The sequence below is a fragment of the Talpa europaea genome (genome assembly GCF_964194135.1).
Source record: "Talpa europaea genome assembly, chromosome: 5".
NCBI classification, from domain to species: domain Eukaryota; kingdom Metazoa; phylum Chordata; class Mammalia; order Eulipotyphla; family Talpidae; genus Talpa; species Talpa europaea.
The window spans coordinates 93,935,952-93,962,457 of NC_140071.1; the positions used below are offsets into that span (position 1 = coordinate 93,935,952).

Below are 26,506 nucleotides of genomic sequence, written 5' to 3' on the forward strand. Positions count from 1 at the left end.
AAATGGCAAGACCTTAACAGGAACTTTTCAAAAGAAGATATACCAATAGATAATGCATATATGAAAAGATGTTCAACATCATTAGTTATCTGGGAATTGCAAATTAAAAACCACAATAAGCTATCACTTCACACCCACAAGAATGGCTAAAATTAAAAAGACTGACAATGCCAATTGTTGGTGAGGCTGTGGAGCAGCTGGAACTCTCACATTGCTGGTGGGTGTATAAAATGGTTCAGCCAATTTGGGAAATAGTTTGGCAGGTTCGTGCAAAATTAAAAATACACTTAACCTTATGACCTAGCAAATTCCCTTCTAGGTTTTTATTCAAAAGAAATGAAAATATGTGTCTATAAAGAACTTGAATTTGAATGTTCATGGCAATCTCAAATGTGGAACTGGAAACTATTGATAATAGTCCCAAACTGGAAACAACCTAAATGTCCATCTACGAATGAATGTATAAACAAATTGTGGTAGATTGGTAGAGTGGAATATTACTCAGTAATAAATGGGACAAAGTTAATAGTAAGTTCAAAAATAAAGATAAATTTGCACAAATGTGCTGAAAGAAAAAATGTTTATAGTATATATTCCTTTATGTCATGAGTACATAATATGTGGTTTTATTTATGTTGAAGTTCTAGAATGGACAAAAAAATAAAACTATAGTGATCTGCTGAGATCACTGGTTATATAGGGTGGGATTTTTGGGCAGGGTTTTGACTATAAGGGAGTATACTTTTCTCCATTTAAACATAAGTGGCAAAATTTTTAGGCAATATAGTTTTGTGATTAAAATTATGAACCTTGGTGTCATAATGTATTTATTGAGTTTGAGTTCTGGCTCCACTATTTATGCTGTCTAACTTCTATGTCACAGTTATGTGATTGCAGGAAATTGTTTCCCTATCTGTAAAACGAGCATGATAATAATACTGCCTCAGAGTTGTTGGGATAAATAAAATTATGTCATCACTAGTACATAGTAAGCACTCAACAATGGTAATTAATTTTGGCAGTATTAGTAGTTGTCAGTGCTAACAAGTATAATTTTCTACTCATGTCTGTTACTCTTAGTTTCAGAGTGGGTATTACATTTTTATGTTTTAAAAAAGGGAAGGAAAGAAAGAATTTCTATTTAGGTTACTACGGATCTTTGATGTTCTCTGGGCAAGTAAGTTATTGCTATGTAGTCGGTCATAAACATGATGTACTCTCTTTAATATGTGAAGATAATGATACTCCTTTATTGGAGGTTCTGCATCACCTTTGGCTAAAAGCATCATAGTTCTGATTTGTTCGGAATCTGCTTTATTGTCATTATGATTTCTTTTTTCTTTATGGGGGCTGACTGTACACCTCTTAAATGGTTTCCTTTTTGACATTTTAAATGGCTGAGGAGGATTTGAGAATCTTCTTAAAAATAAAGGTTTCTTTAGTATGAAGTTTGGATGAAATAAGCCATATGATTTGCAGTTGCTGAGATGGATTACTCTATAAATTCCTATAACAAATTCATTTGAAGTATTTAATAGTTTTTTTAAATGGCGCAGTACTCTCATAGTAGTCCCTAACTCATTAGAGGTTTGAAGGTACTTCCCAATAAACACTAATGTTAACTCTTTATTTCTTGTGTGAATCAGCAGTTTTTAGTCTATCAATGGGAAAGAAAACATAAACTGGGAAGAAATAAGATGACCAGATGTGTCAAAGATGAAAAAGATTGAATGGGTAGTCTTTGAAAAGGAGTTCCCTGTGACTTAGTGTTACCTGAATGCAGTGTACTTTTATTTTATTTTATTTTATTATATTTTTTTTTATGCAGTGTACTTTTAGATTGAGACATGGAGAATGGGAATGTTTGCTCTTATAACTTTCAGATTCCAAATAAGCATTGGTAATATCCTACATTCAATGATACATCAATAAAACTGATTGTCATTTGTGTTCTTTCTGAATAATTCTTTTCTCCTTTAACTCTGTTTTGAAACCTAGTAATTTATTCATTTTTTTCCACATTTATTACAGCGCCTGATCAACTTTCTAGCAGAAGAACGATCATGGAGGTGGTGCCAGCTGAGGTGAATAGTTTGCTTCCAGAGGAGATAATGGACACTGGTATAACTTTAGTGGATGATGATAGTATTGAGGCTGTTATTGTTTCATCCCCAATTCCCATGGAGACAGAACTGGAAGAAATTGTCAACATAAATTCTACTGGTGACTCTACAACCACGCCCATTTCCACGGAACCAGTCACAGTGTACAGTAACCACACTAACCAAGTTGCAGTGAATACCACAATTACTAAAGCAGATTCTAATACCACAGTGAAACCAGCTTTTCCAAGTGGCCTTCAAAAACTTGGTGCTCAGACTCCTGTGACTATATCAGCCAATCAGATTATTTTAAACAAAGTATCACAGACATCTGACCTTAAACTTGGCAATCAGACCCTTAAACCAGATGGACAGAAGTTAATTTTAACAACTTTGGGCAAGTCTGGTTCACCAATTGTTTTAGCACTACCCCATAGCCAACTACCCCAGGCTCAGAAAGTTACAACTCAGGCCCAGTCAGGAGATGCTAAGTTACCACCGCAGCAAATTAAAGTAGTTACCATTGGAGGGAGGCCAGAGGTGAAACCTGTCATTGGTGTCTCAGCATTGACCCCAGGAAGTCAACTGATTAATACTACAACTCAGCCCTCTGTGTTACAGACCCAACAGTTAAAAACAGTACAGGTAAAAAAAAGGGGGCTTATTAATTTAAAGTGCATGTTAAAAATTAAATGGATTCTCAGTTATGTTTGTAGGGTGATTAAATGCATAGTTATTGAATTCTTTTGAATGTTGCTTTTAGTAATGGTGTGGTTTTTTGTTAAATTTGCTATGTCAAATGCTTTTGAGTATATTTGCCAGAAAATTTAGAACTTAATTTTGGTTAAATTTCAAATTAGTGTATTGGTGGTTCTTTAATCATTTTTAAATGCATTTTGTTCTTAGTAGTAGTTTGATTACAAATATGTTCTGCTGGTATAAAGATGCCAGAGAGTTGCTGCTGGATTGTTAAAAACCATTTAGACATGAATTTCTCAGTTAACAGATGGCCAAAGTCCAGGAAAATTTGCTGCTCTGAGAAATCCTTGGAGCCAGCCAGTTCATACTAGCCAGTGTATGTATCTTCTCTGGAGTTTTCTGTCCACTGCCTTCATTTCATATTTGCAAAATGGAAAATGCAGTACCATGTGATGGAAGGTAACATATAGGCTACAGAGTTTGACCAGCTGTGAAATGAAACCCTTCTAGCAATGAAACTTTGAAAAGGTTATTTATCTTTGAGTTTTTTACTTTAGTTGAAGGATGGTTATTTGATCCTAGAGAAATACACAGTAAAAGGTAATACTTGTATAGTTCTTTAAACCTTAGTATTCTTTAAAATGATACCTATTATTAGTATGAATAGAGCTCTATGATAGAAGGTTTTGGACCATTTATAGGTGGTTTTCATGCCCCAATAGACCTTTTTAGGTCACCATTACCTTTCGAAATACAATGATTCACTTAAAACCTGGAAACACAGACACACTCCCTATTTGAAAGTGGTCTCTTAGAAGAAAGAACTTTTTAGAAAAAAGGCATGAGTTAGAGTACTAACACAGGTATATAAAGAAGTAGGAGGGTTTGAACAGCTGTCCTCTCTTAACTGACATTAGAAATAATGTTTTGGTTATTATGTTGGCAAAGAAGTTAGAAACTTATTTTTCATGGGCTTATTATTTAAGAATTTTATAAGATTTCTCAAGCGTTGTAATTTGCTCATGTCTCTTCTGCCACTATTAAACATTTAGTTCTTTTCTTTCTTGTTTGTTATCATCTCTCACTTACAGCTGACATTCTTTTACTTTTTTTGATGAAGATCTTTTGAATGTGATATTCTCTGTCTCCATCAGTATTATTCTCAACTTTTTTTTTGGCCATCAGTTTTGAAACTTTTTATTAGTTTACCAGTTTCATTGGCTTTGGGAATATGAATCAGTCACATTCACAAGAAACTGATAATGTAAATCAGAATGTCATTTTTTTTGACATTCTTTTGTCATTTTGTATGTAAAAGTGTAATGGATATTTTTGTTTTTGTTTTTTTTTTTTTAAAAGCCTGCTGGCTTTTGTATGTAAAAGCCTACTGTTTCAATGACAATTTTACTTCTATCCACTACTTTTTTTGCTATAATCCCTCCTAAGTACTAACATTAAAAAATACTGGGGTCATATTCTTGTAGCTTCTTTCTGGATTGTTATTTTCATAAAACCTGATATTGCTGATTTTAAAAAAGACAATTGAAAACATAACAAGAACAAAAGAAACCCCATTTAGAATATTGCTCTATGTGAGCAGTTATTTTAGCAAGTCAAGTCTCAAAAGTAACCTGCAAGACTGAAGCACAGAAAAAAACAACTACATATCTATATGGTACCTTTTTAGGCATCAGAATATTTGGTTTAGTATTACACGGTGTATATGATTCTCTGGTTTTTTTCCTAGACAGTCCTCAGCGTTGTCTTAAATTTAATCAGAGTATTGAAACTGTTAGGGTATGGACATCAGGTAAGGGTGGAAGAAGGAGACCCATCTTGAAAAATGAAGGGAAGAGGTGACAGTTGAGGCCAGAGGCAGTAACAAAGAGGTATAGTTACAATTAATTACAGATATATAAACACTTTCCCGTGTTTCTTATGCATAGTATATAAGAGTAATAAATAACTAGCATTCTGGAATACCATAAATCCATACTAGTTTCAAAAGCTATCCAACGCAGTGCCAGAAGTTATGTGTATTATTTGATCACATACTTGACTGTCTTATTTGTAAATTTCCTTTTCTGATTCATTTTTGTCTTAATCTTCTGATTAGATAAATTTGTTAAAAATTATCCTTTATGCTTTGTTTTACTTAATAAAGTGATTTTGTTCTACATAGTGTAGAATTCATAATGCAAAATCTTGGTTCCTTAATGGAACTGGAAATCGTTATTCTCAGCTGTGCTCCACTAAAGAAACATAACTGCAAGGGCAAGTTGAGATTATTCATTTGAATAATTAATGTGCTTTTGGTTGTATTACTTGCATATTTTCCCTGATTGTGAAGATCAGTTAAAAATAGGAAAATATTTAATATTTCTAAGACAACGTGACTGCTAAGTCAATAGATAACATATTCTCATTTATTTTAGCATTTTAGGCCTGAAGACACAATTGGGAGCTATTTTTCTATATGACTCCCTAAATTGCATCAGTTTTTAAAAGTACAACTATGAATTTATTTGGATATATCAGTTTTGTAAGCTGGGTAGTTTTGTATTTTTTTTTAAACTGGGTGTTTTTAATATTGATGGATTTCCTTGTGTTTTAAAAAGTGATTTGTGGGCCTCCCTGGTGTCACAGCGGTTGAGCGCTGGGTTGCGAAGCTGCCCGCGGCCTCTGCTGCGCCAGTTCGATCCCCAGCTGCTCCCCGGCCACCGGAGGAGGATCCCACATGGTGCGCAGACCTCTCCTGCTGCCCGCTGCTCCCCTCAGCAGTGTACCTCAGTCTTTCTGCCTGCTCTGCTCCCCACTCTGGCTCTGGTGAATTCTCTCACCCTCCCGCGCTTCTGACTGTACCCAGTGCATGTATAAACAAAAAACAAACAAACAAACAAATAAAATAATAAATAAAACATGCCTCTATAAAAAAATAAAAGAATTTAAAAAAAAATAAAAAAAATAAAAAGTGATTTGTATTTCATTTATAATTTTTGTCAGTAATATGTGCTGAGTGTAAGAAAGTAGTATATTTCTAGGTAAGAAAATACATTAATTTGTAATTTGAGCACACAGTTGATATTTATCAAGTTCTGTGATCTAGTCTAGTATAGCTTTGGGTTTATTTCTATCATTCAAGATGGCCATGTTTATTCATTTTGAGTCATGATTTCCAATAATTAATAGTACTTACAGGACTCAGTTTTTTTATTTGCCAAAAGATAACAATATTTAAGTTAATCTAGAAGTCTGTGATTTTTATCAGAGTTAAATTTCTGCTTTTGACTTTTAGAAGAAGCTATGTCTTTGCGTACATCGATAATTTCTATATGAAAAAATTAGTAATTCAGTCTTCCTTGATTTGTGGAGACTTTAGTGCATGTCCACAGTATGCCAATATATATCTTATGATTAAAGATAAATAAAATAAAGATTTTCCCTTCAAGGAATTTATAGTCTAGTAAACAGTATTTTCAGTAAATATTTCAGTCTTTGTCCTAGACTACTCTTTCTGTTGCCAAATTTATTTTTTGTATCCTTTGTATCTTAGAGCATTAACTTGTTCAGTTTTTCATTTACCTACTCTGATACATAGATCTAAAACTTTAAGATCTTAATCATAAGCTTATCTTTAATGTATGTTTCTATTTTGATTCCAGGGGTGAATGTAATTTTTCAATGGTGTCTTGATCATTTGCACTATACTTTTTAACTTACTCTACTTCATCTTTTTATTATTGAAAATTTATTTCAAAAAAGAATATTGCTATTTCAATGTTTTTAAATTATTATGTTTAAGATTAAATAAACATTGCTATTAAACATTAAACATTTGGTTTTCATCATGCACATATCACAGGGACTAACGTAAGAATCTATGGCAAAATGTAAAGGGGTATATTGACTTAAGTGTGTGATCATATTTAATATTTTGATGATTGGTTCCATTTTAAATGTTTTCAACCTTAGTATTTAAATATATTTTGTTAAATAAGCTCTTTTTACGTGTACTTCTGTATATTAATCTTTTGTCTAATTTTGGTTGGATAGGTGTTTTAAGGAAACAAATGGTCTTCATAGTTATTTATATATTTCAGATTGCTAAGAAGCCTCGAACACCAACCTCTGGTCCGGTAATCACGAAGCTGATCTTTGCAAAACCAATTAATAGTAAAGCAGTTACAGGACAGACAACTCAAGTATCACCACCAGTCATTGCAGGTTATATTTCTTTATAGTTTACTAAGCTATAAATTTACATGCCTTTTAGATTTAAAAAGGCTGCTCTACCACCTTGAGATGTTTTACTGCAATAAGTATGACTTATTATTATAAACCAAACTAGTTAATAAAATATGTTACATTTATTAAATATGTGCTTAAAACAAAATGCCTTTTCTCAAAGTCAGTTCATTACTTTAGTTTCCTTAGTTATTGGTAGGTTTTTACCATGAAAGTAATCTTAAATTCCAATAATACTTGCTAGCATTTCTATAGTGTTTGCTTCTTGTCCTGCACTATTAGCTCTTTAGCTATAGTGACATGTGTGTTCGTCTGATGATCTTATGAGGTAGGTACTAATATTCCCATTTTATCAGTTGGGAAATGGAGGCACTCAGCAAATGACTGAACTGGGAATTGAACCCACTCAGGGTCTCTAGAGTATATGTACTAAGTCTAATAGGTTTAGATTACATAATATAATTTTTCATAGTTACTGTTTGAATTTTTGGTCTCATTATTTTAATGAGTACACTTTCTATAAAATTATTTACAAATAGGCAATTGTCTTATTTGTAATTTACTTAAGTTGTAACAGAATTTTAGCTATATTACTATTACCAGCAAATTCTCTGGTGTGGCCCAATATTCTTTTATTATATACTTTGGAATTTGTCATCACCAACAATTTATAAAACTGTAGAAATCTTAACTGAGTATTTCATTCCCTGTAATATTCTAGTTTAACCTTCTTTTGTGTACCCAATCTGGCAATTCTTTGAAATCTGTGATGCATTAATCCTTCTACTTTCTCATCAATAATCATCCCCTTCTTTGCTGAAGTTCTTCCTCACACTGGAGTCTGTGGCCCTGTAATTACCACTCTCTTGAAATACCATTGATTCTCTTTTTATGTCTTAGTTAAGAATAGATCTCTTCTTACTCTTTGCCTGACAAGCAACACAATGCTTCTAGAGAAAATCACAGTTATGGTGACTCGTCTTGAATTCAGAGCGCTACTAACATTTATTTTTTCATCAATTTGGAAGTCATTTCTTATTTACCTTGTACTGACAGCTATGGAAGCATCTCTGGATGGTACCTTTTGACTAAAAACTTTCATATGCTAATAACCCATTCCTAGAATGTAAACTAACCATCCCCAGCAAGCATGCATATATATATATGTATGTATGTGTGTGTGTGTGTGTGTGTGTATACACACACACACACACACACTGCTGTCTTTAATAAAAATTACAGGCAGTAGGCAGCTTTGAAGTCAATGGCAGTGATTCATGGTTTTTCAAGTCTTTGAGTTGTATGTAGGGAGGTTTCTCATTGTAGGGAGCAAGGGAAGATTGTGGTTTGAGTGTAGTGTTGGGTGAGTGAGTGCTCTTTTTCTCTTTTGATCCTTAGTACAGATTTGTGGTGTTTGAGGAGGTTGGTGTCTTCAGAACTGTCAATGGGAGGCAGGGATAGCCCCAGAAAAAAGATTAGAAAAGGTTTGGGTTTGGGAGTGATTAAGGAAGGGTTTTAGTTGACTGAAAATGAGCAAGGCTTGGATGTATTAAGAAAAAAGGGTACACTAGCCCTCTGAGAAGTTTTGAGGTAGAGGAGGCTAACCAGGAGGAATGTTTTAGTCTTTACTGTTTCTTGAGTTTCAGAGAATATCCCTTAAATTTTTTTTAGTTACTGGGAAAGTTGTATGCTAAACAATTGTAATATTTGCAGAAATATCTGAATAAATTTTTGCCAATGGCAAGATTTCATCTCTTTTATTTTTGACATTAATGGATGTCATTGCTTGGTCTTTGAGTCTTATGATGAATGTCTTTGCTTGGTCTTTGAGTACATTAACCATTGCTTTACCTTCTAATTATAAACACATATTAGCCTACCAAAATGCATATAGAAACCTCTGAAATTTCACTAGAATTGTTGGCATTAAATTCAGTTTGGAGGGATGATTTCTACTGTTCACTAGTTCTTTATAGTCTTTTAAATTCAGAGAAGCCACAGATGTTTAACCACTAGAGAAGCTCTCTTGTTGAATTATCTTGTCACAAGAAGATTCTCAATCTTTTTATTGTAGCTAATGATCTTTCAAAGAACTTTTAAAAGGTTTTTAATGACTTGTGGATTTCTCATTGAAGATGAATATCTTTTCCTGCTTTTTAGTCAAGATAAACACGTTTGTATGTGTTTTACTGAAACGCACATCTTATCTTGATACACCCCTGTTTAAATTTTCCTAGTAGTAGCCATTTCTTATCCATTTCTTGACCTCAGTTTATCAGAATCAAGATCAAATGCTAGTGCTTTCTTAGCACTAAAAGCATTTATGGGCCTATCACAAAGCATTTTCACCTCCTGTCAAGCTCCAGACCTACTGACTTAACTTATTTTAAGAGATCACCAAATTGACCATGTTCTCTCAGGTTTTTGCTGTTCCTTTGGGCTTATGTATCCTCTGAGCTTATGTGTCTTTGGATTAGCTCCACCTATCTTGGAAAATTCCTAGGTTTACTTGGGTACTCTTCTGGCCATCTTTGTATTTCCATAAAACTTACACCTGCAAATACCAAACTATAATTAGACTTCTATTAAATTTCATAGTCACTTTTTATGTTTCCATTAATCATTCTTTATTATAATTAATGGTTTTCTTCTGTCTTCCACAGTAAACTTAGTATTTTTCTTAATGGTTATTTTTATTTATCATCTAGTTTTAATTATTTTTTTTAATGGTGGTAAATATAAATACTTTAAATTGACCATTTTTAAGTGGTCAGTGGCATTCAGTACACTCACATTGTTCTGTGAGTGTACTCACCATCACCACCATTCATCTCCAGAACTTTTTTTATCTTGTGAAACTGAATCACTGTACTCATTGAACAATAACTCCTCATTCCTTCCTCCCCTCAGCCCCTGGAAAAGACTTTCCATCTCTAACATTTTAACTACTCTCTGTAACTCATATAAGTGGAATCCTATAATGTTTGTCTTTTTATGACTCACTGTCTTCACTCAGCATACTATACTGATGGTTCATCTATGTTATAGCATATGTAAGAATTTCTTTTTAAGGCTGAATAATATCCCATTGTATGTATGTACCACACTGATGGTAGCTCCTTTATCTGGTGTTTATCTCTTTCCAATAGCTAGCACAGTTTCTGGCACATAGATGTGATTTAGTGAGTATGGATTGTTGAATGAATATGTACATTATAGAGGCAGTATAGTGCTATGGGAAACTTAGGTTTTAGTCAAGACTCCTCCATTTATTTTCTCCAAATTATTGGGTAATTATATTATCTGTTTACCATACTTAGGTCTGTAAAATGTTAATGCCAACTACTTCACAAGACTTGAGGTGGTTAAGTGAGATGCAAAGGTCCTCATTTTCAAAGTTCACAAAGTAGAAGGTTGCTATAGTGGAACAAACATCATTAATGTAAAAATATTCACTAATGAATTAATCTCTAATAGATTTAGTTCTTACTGAGATATGCTAGTTCCCTGCCTCAGCCTGTCTTGTTGGTAGCTTTTAGGGTATGTTTCTTAATTCTGGAGAACTTCTGACAGTAGAGTGTAGATGCCTTACAAAATGATTTCAAGGTGAGATTGTATAACTTGTATATATGTTTGAATCTGTGGGACTAAAAGCAACTAGGGATTTGGAGATTAGATAAGATAATCAGAAGAATTGATATCTGAATGAAAAACAAGCAGAATCCCCAAAAGAATAACTTGAATTTTAAAGGGTCTAAAGGATTCTTGGGGAAATTGATGAAATCTTGAAGTATTTTTGCAAGGAATGACCTATATGATCAGGTTGTACCCATCAACACAAAATGTTATACAGATTTTCAGAAGACTTCTCTTTGCCTCAAACACAACAGTTGATTTATCCTTTGTTCATCCTAAGGATAACTGTAGTTGTAGTTATAAATTGAATTTTTGTTAAATATAATGGGAAAAAAAGTGAAGGTTTTATCCTTAGTTCTCTTTTTATTTATAATGAAATTTTTATTCCTGTTTTAAGTGAATTCATTTGAAGTGGTCTTTCTCTAGTGTCAATTATCCTCAAGAATTGAGGATTTTCTATGTGGACATTTTCTGAAATATATGTAATATCTAACAACTAATAAATTATAATAACCATACATGGTGAATATTTTATTACACTGGACCTTTATTGGTATTTTTATCTTAACATAATGGTTGATGCAGCTTCAGTCTTACCCATAGGTATTAGCTTTGGAATGAAGAACCAGCAAACTTTAGGGTGATCTTCTAAAACTATTTGACGTAGATTTATTTTATAAAATTGGCTTATTTAGCGGTGATGCAATTCAGGCTAAAAAAAAACACTGAACTGAAATTCATTAAGGAATATATCCATAAAATTAAATGTAATCATGTACTACAAAGTAACAGAAAAAAATTGTGTTTGAAATAATTTTTAAATTTGTAAATGTTAGATAAAATTTGATTCACTTAAAAGAAGCTATGTTGTTGTGGCATTATTATCTGAGAAAATGGCACAAAAGTGCTATCTAATAGCTAACAACTAATAAATAATAATAATAATTTTTGTCTAAAGAGAAAGTCTCTTCTTTTTCCTTTTTCCCTCTTTTTTCATCTCTAGCTATACCTTTAAGTTAAATCATAGCATTTAAAGATGAGAGGGAATTTTAGAGATAATTTATTTTTCTACTTCTGCACTTTTTGGGTGCTGAACTCCATTTTAATCAGTGGATTTGGTTATCTAGCAACTGCTCAGGAAACTTTTCAGTGACTAGAAACTCCCTTATGTTGAAACAGTCATTTCACTGGAACTTTTCAGTAGAAGTTCTTTCTTAGTCCTAAATTGAAAATTTTCTGTTTCTGTGTACTTATGCTTCGTTCTAATCCTTCAACTGACAACCAGCATCAGTCAGAGTAATCTTGGGTTTCCTGCCATGATAAACAAGCTCTGAATCTTTAGAAGACTTTGTAAGAACCCAAAATTTTAGTATTTATTCAAACTTCATGTCTATTTTAGGTTAGAAAGGGGACTTTTATTTAGCCACTCAAGGACCCAGACTGACAGATCTACCAACCTTGCATGTGGCAGAGAAAACCGAGTTTTGGGAAAGTCTTGCATAGGCAGCAAATATTCTAGCCCAGAAATGATATTCATTACTTCTATGCATGACTCATTGCTAGGACTGGTCATATGGCCCTAAATTAACTACGGTGAGTGGGGTAGGAAGTACAGTTCTAACACCGCCCAGAATGGGTGAGAACCAGAATCTTGGTGAATGGCACTAATGACTCGTGTGTTTTTTCTTTGCATCCCTCTCTTGCCTATGATAAAAATTCCTTATACTTCAACTCATTGTAATATGATTTCCAATTCCCTAAGCTAGTAAGACACACTCTGATTTTTCTATTTTGTTCCTAAAGAGTATTGCCCAGAAGGGAACACAGTATTCCTCTTGGAATCTGGCCAGAACAGCTAGTAGAAAAAAACAGTTTTTTTTTCTTTTGACAGTCTGAAAGTCGCACAGTGTAACATCAGACAGTACTTAAGTAGTTCAATAATTACTTGTCTTATAGATGTGGATTTAAATTGTATCTTGAAGGGTTTAAGTTCAAACAAGAAGAGAGCTATAGCATAGCAGAGAACAGAAACTGGTGTTTTAAGACTTGAATTCAGGTCTTCATTTCCAGGAGGTGTATTACATAGGACATATTTCTTAGTTGTCCTTAGCCTATTTTCTGATGGATATGACAACAGTGTTGATGAAAATGTATTGATGAGCAGAAATGTTTTTGTGAGCTTTATGTAAAGTGGTGTTAAGATACAGTGTCACTAAGAAGCATTGTTTTGCTCTTCTGCCTAGATTCACCATGGGTCATTAGGGACTCACATGTTTGAGTTTATAGATGGATAAATATGAATTAGTGATCTACAGTCCTTGGTGGTGTAGATCATCATCACATTCTTTTTTATACTATTATTGAAAAAAGTCAAACTGATGTGCTGCCTCTCATTTGCAGGTAGGGTTCTTTCACAGTCTACTCCCGGGACTCCATCAAAGACCATAACAATATCTGAAAGTGGTGTTATTGGATCAACTTTAAATTCTACAACACAGACACCAAATAAAATAGCCATCTCACCTTTGAAATCGCCAAATAAGGTAAAAAAGACTAGCCACAAATGCCAAATATTGTGGTTAATGCCTTTATTGTCTTACTGGTCACTTCATATACTAGTTTCATTATATTCCCAAGCAAGTAATAGACATTCAATTAATACTGGAATAATTTAATAATCAAGGATATATGACAGTTAACTAAATACAGAGTAACATAGTTATCATTTTGCATGCTAAAATAATTGACATGGCCCATTGGACTGTGGGTACAATAAAAATTTTTTGAATATATATTTAGTACCTTTACTGTTAATATTTGTGCAGGGTTACCATATTTGGGTAAGTCACATATAGAGTGATTTTGTAAATATTAAATGTTAAATGTGACTTTTTAAAAATGAAATACTTTATGTATTCTGCCGAAGCTGTCACAGGTGTCATGGAGATCTGAACTTTCGCTGGTAACACAGTACCCAGACTGCTAGAAATTGCTATTAAATGCTGGTAACCATATTATCAGATATCTTAAAGCTTAGTACAATTCATTGAGAGTACTTGGTAATTTTTCATAATTTCTTTTCATTTATTGTACCTATCATTTTACTCCTAGGTAAAGTAAGTAGTCTTAGCTCACTTTCCTAAAACATACAGGTAAAGTAAGTAGTCTTAGCTCACTTTCCTGAAACATACAGATGTCATTATACCACATGTTTGAAAACAGGTATTTTTCCCCCTCTACTTATGATCATTGAGGAAAGGTTGATTTACATCATTGTATTTGTTTTAGGGGTATTTGTTCAAACCTCTAAACTATTTTTTCACATCATGCCCACCACCAAAGCCCAAATAATCCTTCACTGTGCTCTTTGGGTCCCTACCCTCCCCCACTGTCACCCCACCACCCTTTCCTCCTGGTTACCTCAGTTTTGCATTCAGATGTCAAGGGTTTGTTATTGGCTTGGTTTTGTCTGACCCTTTGTTTTGTCTCTATATTCTACATATAAATGGATCATCCAGCATTTGTATTTCTCTTGACTTATTTCACTTAGCATTCACTTAGTTCCATTGATGTTTCTGCAAATAGCAGGAGTTCATCTTTTTTTATAGTTGACTGGAATTCCAATGTATGTTTGTGTGTACACATACCACATTTTCTATTCCATTCCCTGTCTTTGGGCATGTAGGTTGTTTCCATTCTTTGGCTATTTTAAATAGGGCTGCAATGTATAGGAGTACTTATAGCCCTACAAATAACTGTTTTTGTGTTCTTTGGATAGATGCCTAGGAGAGGAATTCATGGGTCATACGTTAGATCTATTTTTTTATGTTTTGAGAAAACTCAAAATTGTTTTCTGGAGGAGTTAGACCAGTCTACATTCCCACCAACAGAGTATAAATGTAAGAATATTCTTCACATTCTTGCCAATACTTGTTTCCAGTCTTTTTTATATGAACCATTATCACGGGTGTGAGGTAGTATCTCAATGTGGTTTTCACTTGCATTTCCCTGATGCTAAGTATATAACGAACATTTTTTCATGTGCCTATTGAGCCATCTGTATGTCTACTTTGGAGAAATGTCTGTTTAGCTCTTCTACCCATCTTTTGATAGGGTTAATTGTTTTCTCTCTGTTGAGTTGCTTGAGTTCTGTTTGTATTTGGATACCAGCCCTTTGTCACATCTTCCACTTATTTGTCAGAGTTGTTTTGACTATTCAAGATCTTCTGTATTTCCATGTGAATTTTAGTATTGTTTGTTTTATTTCTTTGAAGTGCCGTTGGAATCTTAATAGGAAGTACATTGATCCTACATATTGCTTTGGGTAAAAAAGGTATTTTTTTAAAGTGCCATTGGCTTCCATATTTGTTAATGTTTTGGAAGTAGAGAAACTCCGCCGTCATGAAAGGGCACGCATCATGAAAGCAAGCACTGTCCTCCACTATAGTCCATTGTTTGCTGTCTCCACTGTATTCTCATCCCCTTTGCAATGCCTCAGTTCTATCATCAACTTTCAAGGGTTGGTTTTGAAGTTTGTCTTTGTCTGACCCTGTGTTTAGTTTTTCTATGCTCCACATATAAGTCACATCATCTGCTATTTATCTTTCTCCTTTTGGCTTATTTTGCTTAGCATAATCTCTTTCAGCTCTATCCATGTTGCCACAAATGACATGAGTTTATCTTTTTTGATCACTGAGTAGTCTTCCATTATGTATATATACCACATCTTTTTAATCCACTCATCCTTTCTTTGGGCACTTAGGTTGTTCCCATAGCTTGACTATTGTAAATAGTGCTGCAGTAAACATGGGGATGTAGGTTTCATTTTAAATTAGTTTTTTTGTATTCTTCAGATAGGTAACTATAATTGGAACTGTTGGGTCTGTGGCAGATCCATTTTTAATATTTTGGGAAGTCTGTATACTTTTTTCATAGGGGCTGGGCCAGTCTACTTTCCCACCAACAGTGTAATAAGGTTCCTAAAAAAGGTTTGTTTTAAAGAACATATTCAAGTGGAAAACCAAGTGTCATTTTCTGTAAGAGCTTCCCATGTGAATCTGGAAACATATTGCCCTTTGTACCCAACTTTTTTTACTGTTCATAAATAAAGCAAACATTAACAGCTTGCCTTACCTTTTTAAAAAGTCTGGCTATTAGTTTCTATCTTAATGATACTTGATTATAATGTATAAATATGTCTGATACTACATCAGTTATTAAAATGGATTCTACCTGTATATATTAATAATTATTTCTTACATGGAATGAAGTCAATAGTTATATAAGTGCTTACTATGTGCTGTGCATAGTGATAGTCACTGGGGATAAAAGTATGAGTCAGATAGGTTTTAATTTCAAGTAGTTTAGGTGAGAAGTTGTACTTAAAACATTAAAAATTACCCTCAAAATCATAGTGGTCACGGCTAAATTGATGAGCTCTGCTGTTGTGTCATGGAGGATTTATACAAAGGAGGTTCTTCTAGAAAGGTCTTAACCTTAAGGATGCTTTAGGTCTTAGCTGAGCAGAGGGGGCTCCCTTAATTTAGCTAATATTTTACACAAATGTATAAAAGTGTGGCTTTTGTAGGAGATATATTGCTTTGGTAGTGTGAGAGCCAAGGGTGCGAGGTTAGATGGAAGGTTCCATTACTTTCAGGGGAGATGGGAGTTTATTCTTAAAGGCTTTGTGGCTTCTTGTTGCTTCTAGGGCGGTGATTCTCAACTTTGTCTACACTTTGGAATTACCTGGGAACCTTAATAAATGCCCATGCCTGGTTTTCATCCCCAAGATGTTTTAATTATTTTTCAAGAATTTGGCCTGGTATTAATACTTTTAAAAGCTCCGTATGTGATTGTAATGGGTGACCTGGATTGAGAACCACTGCTCTATGATAATATGAGACTTGCGTTTTAAAAAAGATGACATGTGGCATTATTGAAAGATAGTGTGGGGAAAGCACATCTGGATCCTGAGAGAGATCAGTTAGACTAGTGATTCTCAACCTTGATTGCATTTTAGGGATATCTGGGGGCTTCTTAGAAAAACTAGTGACTAGTGTCTAGGTATTAGATTTAAAATATGAAAGTTAAAAAAAAAAGGGTAGAGTGCCTCCCTGGTGGCGCAGCGGGTTGAGCACAGCATTGTGAAGCTGTCCGCAGCCTCTGAAGCATGGGTTTGATTCCCGGTTGGCCAGGGAGCTACCCATATGGTGTGGCAGACCTCTCCTGTCTCGCCTGCTACTCCCCTCAGCAGTGCTTTCAGTCCGTATGCCTGTTCTGCTTCCCGCTCTGTCTCTGGGGAATCCTCTCACCCTTCCGTGCCTCTGGCCTGTACCCCAGTTCTTGTATATAAGAATAAATAAATCTTTTTAAAAAAAAGGGTAGAGACACTAAACTAGATTATTATAATATTTCACATTTGAGCTGACTTAGTAGCTAAAGGACAGGAAGGGAGATGTATTGAAAGGAGTTTAAGGGCCTCCCTGATGGTGTAGGGGTTAAGTCTCAGCTCTATCACACTGTCACTGCCATGGCCTGAGTTCAATCCCTGGCCAGGGAGCTAACACCAATATGGCGCAGCAGACCTCTCCTGTCTCACCCACTACTCCCTTTAGCAGTGTATTTCAGTAGATCTGCCTGTTCTACTCCCCACTCTGTGTCTGGTGAGTTCTCTCAACCCCTGCAATTCTGGTCTACACCCTAGTTCTTCTACACAAAAATAAATAAAAACAAAAAGAGGAAAGAGTTTAAGACATAGTGGCTAGACATCAAGGTCTTAGGGAGAAGGAGAATCTAGGATGATTCCTAGATTCCTGACTTACATAACAGAGTACATGCTGACATTATCGGCTGGCAAGACTGGTATATGGTATGCTAATAGGAACTAGCTTTATTTTTTTCTGTCCTTGACTTTCATGCATTTTGGAGGTCATTTTTAACTCTAAGAATTAACCTTAGTTTAAATTAAATTTAAGGTATACAGGTATTACAGTCTAGTCAAAAGTTTACATCTGGTTCAAAGCTTCCTCAACTCAGACCTAGTCATGACTCAGAAGAGCATTGTAATTTTCCTTCACTCTTCTGTTGCCTTTCTTTCTGCTTTTGCCTACTGATTACAAGGAAGATTAGATGAGAAACGACAAAGTTTTATATGACTGGTGCTATTGTAATCTAACTGCAGGTGCCCTCTGTGCGGCAGGTGTGTAAGTGTGGACTTTTAGAATTGTACGTTTAGATAGTTTTTTAAAGACCCCGCTGGGTTTGTCCCCCTTGTCCACTTGCCTTTCGTGGATGTGGTGCACGCCCAGCTACCTTTGACATTGTGCTCTTAGCTCTCTCTTGCTTCCTATATCCACACTACAGTCTGTCATGCTGAGTGCTTTACTTGAGAAGGAACATGTCTTTGGTCTATCAAGGTGTTTTAGCCCTTATACAGCATTGACTGGACTAATGGGAAACCTACAGGACCCAGCGGTAGAATTCCAGCTTGTCAAACGCTGTCCTCTCTGTCCTTGCCTTGCCATTGTGAAAATTCCAGCCAACCTCTTATTTTTCAGAATTCTCCAGGCTGGGATCAGTGTCTGTGTTCACATACGCTCTAAACTCCTGGGCATATGGTTAGGCTTTCCTAAGAACTTTCTTCTTTCACTCTGGTAGCTAGATCAAGACAGGTCTAAGAGTTTATCTCAGTATGTTGTCAGCCTTGTCAGATAAAGGCAACTAGATGTTGTGTTAGCATTCGTTTTGATGTAACTGTCTATGCCAGAGGTTTTCTTGGCGAATTTCCAACTTTGTTCTCATTGCGGTATAAAGCCCTAGCATTCACTATTTTATAAATTCATTTCTACTTCTAATCTATTTTGTTTTATTTAATTTTTGATATTTTGGAGGCAGGTTATGTGAGTGCTCTCCTTAAGAAAGTCTGGCATGGATGTCTTGTTCTTGTATGAGTGTTTTGAGATGTTTATTTGTAGTTCTCAGCTTTGGGGCCTCACTTCTGCCAAATTTTGATAAAGTAGAAAAAAAATAGCATTATCTTCTTCAGTAGAGAGGGAATATTGAAGGAGTACCTGGTTTGTGCAGAGATGTGTTTGCTTCTTACAGATGTTTATCACTGAAATGTGTACTCCCTGATTATCCAGTGGAATATGTCTTGAGGAAGCCGAATATAGGTGGTGGCTAAAACTGTGCATTTAGATTAGATCAACCAGGGAGCATGAGATTGCATGTAGAGTAAGAAAAAAACCAGGAGCAAACCACAAAATGTTGAGTTAGTAGAATAAAGAAGTCAGTGGAAGAAAAGGATTGGTCGGAGAGGTGATAGGAGACTCTATAAAAAGTAGGAAGTGAAGATGATTTCAAGAATGTCACTGGGCTATATGTTATCAAATATTAGAAAAGATAAAAAGTAAGATTTTGCTGGAGATCTCCTTGTTCCTTTTGATCAAAAGTGGTAGAAAGGAAACCCCTTCCCTCACCTTCCCTCCTTGCCAGCATTCACAGTCTGACCACCATCTGCCCTGACTCTGCCAGGACTTCTTTCATCATTTATCCCTGTTTATAGTGGGTACCACTGAAGACCCAGAATCCTAGATTATCTTTCATTCTGCCACATCTAATTTTCTTAAGGCTATCAAATCCTCTGTCTCCTTTCCTTCCCATTCCCAACTCTTAAAATCTTTGTGCGGTGCCCTCTCGAGTTCATAGTCAAGGTAATCCCCTAAATCCTCATCCTCTACACTGAATGTTTCTTTTATCTTCTTGATCTAATGGATGCCTGGCTCTTTCCCTGAGAATACTGCTTTCCCTGTAGACCTCTTAAGTGATAGCTATATTTCTCCTTCATATCTTATACTAGAGCCTGGAAAGGGGGTTCGGGAGAATAAGTGTCTGCCTTGCTTTTTCTCATAACAATTTTTGGACCATTGTCCCCCTTTTTTGCATCTTTGTAATTAATGTTACCAGATTCATTATTGGAAGTTGGATATGTCTAATGTTTTCTCAGTTTACTTGATATTGTTATTGTCTCTTACTGTAAGAAAGATTACTTCCATTATATTTGTTTTCTAAAGTAATCCTCAGTTTTCTTAAGTAGTTATTAGACATGCAAATAAGCATTAAATGAATGGAAATATTATTCTGCATGCAAAACTTTGTTCTTGCTTCAGTTTTAAGCAATGCTGTTTTCCTTTACTTCCTGGCATTTAATGCGTCTTTGTCCAGTGATACAATTCTTACCATTTAGTATTGTTTTTTCGCATCATATTTGTATTTATTTCAGAAATATAGTGTGGTTTTAACATTTAAAAATGTATTGATTGATAGAAATGTAAATGATAAATTTAATTAAAAATATGTTCATCTAATTTTTTTTTAAATATTTATTTATTTATGCATACAAGAGCTGGGGTATAGGCCAGAGGTGTGGGGGGTGAGAGGATTCACCAGAGACAGAGGGGGGAACAGCAAAGGTAGATCAACTGAAATACACTGCTGAGGGGAGCAGCAGGTGAGTCAGGAGAGGTCTGGCCGGCCGGGGATGGAACTCATGCTGCAAAGGCTGCAGACAGCTTCATAGGTTGCGTCTTAATCCCTTGTGCTACCAGGGAGGGCCCTGTGTTCATCTAATTTACATTAATTTAAAAAATGGAGAGAATTATATGACAATCTCAAATACATGCAAAAAAAATTCTGATACTATACAACCTTCATTTTAGTTAAAATTACTGGAAACAATAAAAATAGGATACTTTCATAATTTGAAAAGGGGAGAAATACATGAAACTTCATGTAATGTTGCAATATTGATCAAGGATATCCATTTTTAGCAATAGTTCAATTTTACTGCAAGTCTTGTTAAAGCAACAAATCAAGAAAGAGAAGTAAATGGCAGAAGGACTTAAAAAGAAGTAAAAAATTATAATAATTTACATATTACATACATTATTATATACATGTAAAATTTAAGAATTTCTATTAAACTATTAGAATGTGTGTATATAGGGCCTCCCTCGTAGCTAGGATGAACTCTCAACTCTGTCAACTCTATGACCTGCATTTAATTACAGGCCAGGGAGCTAAACCATATGGCACAGCAGACCTCTCCTGTCTACCCACTGCTCCCCTCACTTCTGCCTCTTCTGCTCCCCACTGTGTCCTGGTGAATCCTCTCACCCCCTGCACCTCTGGCCTGCACCCCAAAAATTAAAAAATTACACAAAAAATTTAAAAAAATGTATAAATTTAGCAAGATGATTAGATACAAAATGAAATCAATATTACTATATCATTTGCAGTTTATATAATTGTAGATATGATTGGACTCAAATGTTCCATCGTACTAGTTACTTTCTCAGTGTCCCTTCTGTTTTTGTTTAACTTTTTCCCCATCTTTGGATAAATTGAATATTTTTTTGTGATTCTTCATTTTAACTTCATATTTTTTTTTTTTTTTTTTTGCTGTTTGCTCGAGAGTCACATATGCATTTTTGCCTTACCCCAGTCTACCTTCAAACTTTCATCACTTCATGTAGGATAAGAATCTTAAAATAGAGTGCTCCCAGTTCCTCCTTTCCAACTTTAGTGGTATCGTTGTTAAACATTTTACAAACACCATAATACATCTTACTGTTTTTGCTTTATACAAAATTACTGTTTAAAATGGCCAACAGGCATATGAAAAAATGTTCAACGTCCCTTATCAGGGAAGTGCAAATCAAAACCACATTGAGATACCACCTTATGCCAGTGAGAATGGCACATATCAAAAAAGCAACAACATGGGCCTCCCCGGTGGCGCAGCGGTTGAGCGCTGGGTTGCGAAGCTGCCCGCGGCCTCTGCGGCGCTGGTTCGATCCCCGGCTGCTCCTCGGCCACTGGAGGAGGGTCCCACATGGCGCGCAGACCTCTCCTGCCGCCCGCTGCTCCCCTCAGCAGTGTACTTGGTCCTTCTGCCTGCTCTGCTCCCCGCTCTGGCTCTGGTGAATTCTCTCACCCTCCCGCGCTTCTGACTGTACCCAGTGCTTGTATAAACAAAAACAAAAACAAAAACAACAAACAAACAAATCAAAAAAGCAACAACAAATGTTGGCGAGGATGTGGTGAAAAAGGAACTCTCCTACATTGCTGGTGGGAGTACAAACTGGTCCAGCCACTATGGAGAGCTGTCTGGAGGTTCCTTGGTCTACTAAAAATGGAGCTACCATAGGATCCAGCAATTCCACTCCTAGGGATCTACTCAAAGGACACAAAAACATTGATCCGAAAGAATACCTGTACCCCTATATTTATTGCAGCACTATTTACATAGGCAAAACCTGGAAACAACCCTAATGCCCAAAAATATATGACTGGATCAGGAAGATGTGGTGTATATACCCAATGGAATATTATTCGGCAATCAAAAAAGATAAACTCATGCCAGTCACAGCAGCGTGGATGGAGCTAGCAGGAATTATGCTCAGCGAAATAAGCCAGAAGGAAAAAGAAAAATATCATATGGTTTCACTTACAGCAGGAATATAGGGGAACCAAATAAGACATTGGTGTAAAAAAATAATAACAGTACACAACATAACAAAGCAAAAACAGACAATTATAAATCAGAGACATACTGCAGGGAAGGAGGAGGGAAAGGGATCAGAGGGAGGGAGGGAGGAGCACAGTGGACTGAGGTGATGGTGGCCTGAGGTGACAGGTGCACTGGTGAAGGAAACTCTATGGGGACTACACCTGAGCGGGTGGGAGAAAGCAAATATTGTCTAAAAATGAACAATGATGTAAAAAAAAAAATTAAAATAAATAAATAAATAAATAAATAAAATGATTAAAAATAAGGAAAACATTTGAACCATATCCTACATGCTTCCTTTCTTTTTTTTTTTATTTTTTTTTATTTTTAGGTCCAAATCTCAGTCTGATTCCAAACTCTTCACTAGAGAACTTTAATATTTATTTCTTTTTTTTCCTCTACTGCTTCTTTACTATTTCTTTTCATCAAAGTCTGCTGACAAATTCAGCTTTTGTTTCCCTGAGAAAGTCTTATTTCGACATTAATTTTTTTTTTAATAGAGGCATGTTTTATTTATTTGTTTGTTTGTTTGTTTTGTTTATACATGCACTGGGGTACAGTCAAAAGCGTGGGAGGGTGAGAGAATTCACCAGAGCCAGAGTGGGGAGCAGAGCAGGCAGAAGGACTGAAGTACACTGCTGAGGGGAGCAGCGGGCGGCAGGAGAGGTCTGCGTGCCATGCGGGACCCTCCTCCGGTGGCCGGGGAGCACCTGGGGATCGAACCGGCGCTGCAGAGGCCGCGGGCAGCTTCGCAACCCAGCGCTCAACCGCTGCGCCACCGGGGAGGCCCTTGACATTAATTTTTAAAATATTTTCATTGGGTAAAGAATGCTGGGTTGCCGTTTCCCCTACTACTTTAAAAATGTCACTCCATTGATTTCTGGATTGCCTAGTTTCTGGCTAGAAGTAATGCTGTAATTTTTCCCCTTTCTGTATGTAACATGCCTTTTTTTTTGCTGCCTTCAAGAGTTATATTTGGCAGATGTGTGCTTCTTTGCTGTTGCTATTTTTTAGATATATATTTAGCTTGATTTTTAAAGCTTCTTAGAGCTATGATTTCTTGCCATTTGGAAAACTTTTGGCTGCTATCTCTTCAAATATTTCTACTGCTTTATTTCTTTTCATTCAAAACTCCAATTTCAAAGATGTTAGACCAATAAAGTTCTACAGATCTTAAATGCTCTATTCTGTTTTCCTTCTCCACTTGTTTTGCATATGTGTATTTCCATTTGGATAATTTCTATTGACAGCTTCAAATTCATTGATTTTTTTTTTTTTTCCCCTTCAAGGGCATGGAGTCTACTAATGGGCCTATTAAAGAACTTTATTTCTGATAATGTATTTATTTGATTTCTAGCATTTCCAATTGGACCTTTCTTATAGTTTTCATCTTTGCTGAAACTGCGCTCTTTTCATTGTTGTCTTCCTTTCCCACTGTATCTGTTAACCAAGTAATTATAGCTATTTTTAAAACCTTATCTGATGATTATACTATTTGAGGCATTTCTGGGTCTGGCTCTCATGGAATGACCATTTGTATTTCTTCTTTTTAATTTTGGGATTTTTAAGGTTATACATCTAGGGTGGGGAACCTTGTTCCTTGAAGGTGGCCTGTTGATTCATATCAACTCTGATGAGAAATATTTTAGTATAGTGGATTTTTGGATATCTGAAGTTCAAGAAAATTAAAGGTTTGCAGAACTTGGATCAAAGAAATGTGGGTTAGAAACCTACAAACCCCCCTCCTACTATTGTTGGTCCCAGAGTAAGTAAATATTCCTGAAGTATAAGACCTGCTTACACTTTATGTAATACTGATGAGTACTCCTCCCCTCTAATGTTTTCATGATTAAAGAGGTAGTACACCCAATTCCAACGTGTGTGTGTGGGGGTTTTCCCCTCACACCACCGTTTCTGAGGAAATGTCCATAAATCAGAGGTTCCCACAATGACCTCCTTAGAGTAACCGAAGTTGTTGATTCACTGCTGCTTCTGTTGGGTAGCGACTCTGAGAGTTACTCACAGAACTCAGAGAATCTCTAACTTTTTTTTTTTTTTTTTTTACCAGATTACTGGTTTATTATAAAAGGATGTATTGCAGGAATAGCCATCTGGAAGACATGCACAAAACATGCCATGGGGAGAGGACAGCTTCCCTGTGCCCCCTGGGCACAGCATTCTTCTCAAATCTCCAAGTTTACCTACTCGGAAGCTCTCCAGAATGGCTCCTTTTGGGCTTTCTTAGAGGCTTCATGACTTAGGCATGATTGATTAGCTCATTATCCATTTATGATTGGGTCAGTCTGCAGCCTGTTTTTTTCTACTTAGGGGGTTGTATCTGAAAATTCCAGCCCTTTTCTGATCCCATTGGTCCCTTTGGCAACCAACTCCAAAGTCACCTCATTAACATAACAAAATACCTTTATTAATCTCATAGTTTAGGAGTTTTCCTACAGCAATGGAAGCTCTGTGACAGAAACAAAGACCAAGCATATTTTTCTGATTAAAAATCATATCACAGTGATGAACATGACTATATCTTCAGCATACCTTATTCTTTATGGTTGAGAGTCTTCAGATTATCCTGGACATCCTTATATATACTTTATATCCATTTTTCAATTTTTCTCTCCTCCCAAGGAGGCTTTATTTGACAAACATATCTTTCCTGTTTGCCTTGCCTGTGATAAGTACTTGAGTCACCACATTGCCATTTTAGAATGCAAAATGTACTGGATTCTCATGTGAAGAATTTCAGAGTGTAAGCTATGTACAGATGGTTTAATAAAAGTTTCTTCTCTGATTTCTATGACCAGTTTAACTTCTTGAACTCTTCCTACTTCTAGGCCATGTAGTTTGGGTAGACTTCCCATGAAATTTCTATAATTAAATTTGAGACTCAACATTTTACTATAGTTGGCTTTATCATTTTATCACCCAGATGTTACTTTTAAATGCATTACAAAGCAAGTTGCACATATTCTATATTCATCTTCCTAAATATTTCATCATGCATAACCATTCATTGGAATTCATTATTTGTTTAGGGTATTTTTTCCTTTGAGGTAAAAGTCACATATACTGAAATATTCAAAATTTGAAAGTACCTTTGGAAGTATTCAGATAAAAATGCATACATTCCTGTACCCCAAACTTGTTAAGATTAGAGCATTATTATCACTGCAGGAAATTAACAATAAATTTATTTTCTCTGTTTCTGAATGTATCAGGATAAACAAGGCAGCTATGATATGTTTCAATAAAAAGCCTTTTTGACATATTAACTAGAAATGGAAAAACAAATGATTTCAGATTATTAAAATTTCTTTTCATTATGGATCAGATAGCTTCCAATTTCTACTAAATTGAAGGAATTTTCCTATCATTAAAAATAATTATTCATGTTAGAATACAATAAAGTTCAGAAGGAATTAAAAGTTTTAATCTATACTATTATAATAAATATTCTGTTCATATGTATTTATTTGCGAAACAATGTTTTTCAGTGTCTGGTAGACATTTGTTTTTAAAAAATTAGAATTGGTCCTGAACTCTCACTCTACAATGTGTAATATTCATCTGTGGACATTGGAAGTAATATATAAAAATCTTATTGACAGGTGCATGCAATAGAAACTTTTTATGTTGTCGTAATCACAATTTATAATGATGCTGTTTTAATTAAATGTATACAATAATTGTATTATTAATTCAATCCAGATGAAATTATTTAACACTTAGAGCCTTACATAAAGGTAATAGAAAATAATATACTTGAAATTACAGTTTATATCTTTTTGTTCCAGAGATTGTGATAAAAGAATTTCACAAGCATAAAATGTTATATTAGGATAAAATTTTAGAGGAGATGAAATTAAAATAGAAGTTCACAGGGGAAAGGGATAATATAAAATTCTGACTGCTAAAGAATGGTTTATTTGTATTTTTAAAACTATAATTGATACTGGTGATGAATCACTAAAGTTGATTTAATTCCATTGAATACACTTAAAAAAGTGATGTCCCAGTTTTATTTTAAATGCTAATGTTCATAATATGGAAATTGAAATGAACTGAGTGATGGTCTGAATTATACTGGTTATCTCCATTCCAGCCGGCTGGAAAGGGAAAGATAGGAAAGGCACATGTGAGAGATTTTTCTAGGCCAGATATGGAAGTGTGCATGTTTGTCCACTAGCTAAAATTCAGCATAGTCTTACTCATGGAGAATAAGAAATATGATCCAACTACATGC

At 35.2% G+C, this 26,506-nt stretch overlaps 1 protein-coding gene across 3 annotated transcripts in view; it reads left to right on the forward strand.

Annotated features, from left to right (window-relative positions):
- Positions 1 to 26,506, forward strand: part of LIN54 (lin-54 DREAM MuvB core complex component) — a gene marked incomplete at both ends in the record, with an annotated part of 71,473 nt that overhangs the window by 12,286 nt on the left and 32,681 nt on the right. The window contains 3 exons of one of the 3 annotated variants that reach the window (XM_084233230.1): positions 2,032 to 2,747; positions 6,902 to 7,025; positions 13,083 to 13,225. In XM_084233230.1, the coding sequence (XP_084089356.1) occupies positions 2,064 to 2,747; positions 6,902 to 7,025; positions 13,083 to 13,225 (951 nt within the window). Of the gene's footprint in view, positions 1 to 2,031; positions 2,748 to 6,901; positions 7,026 to 13,082; positions 13,226 to 26,506 lie in introns of those variants that run through there. The other 2 variants (XM_084233232.1, XM_084233231.1) reach the window with 2 other exon arrangements.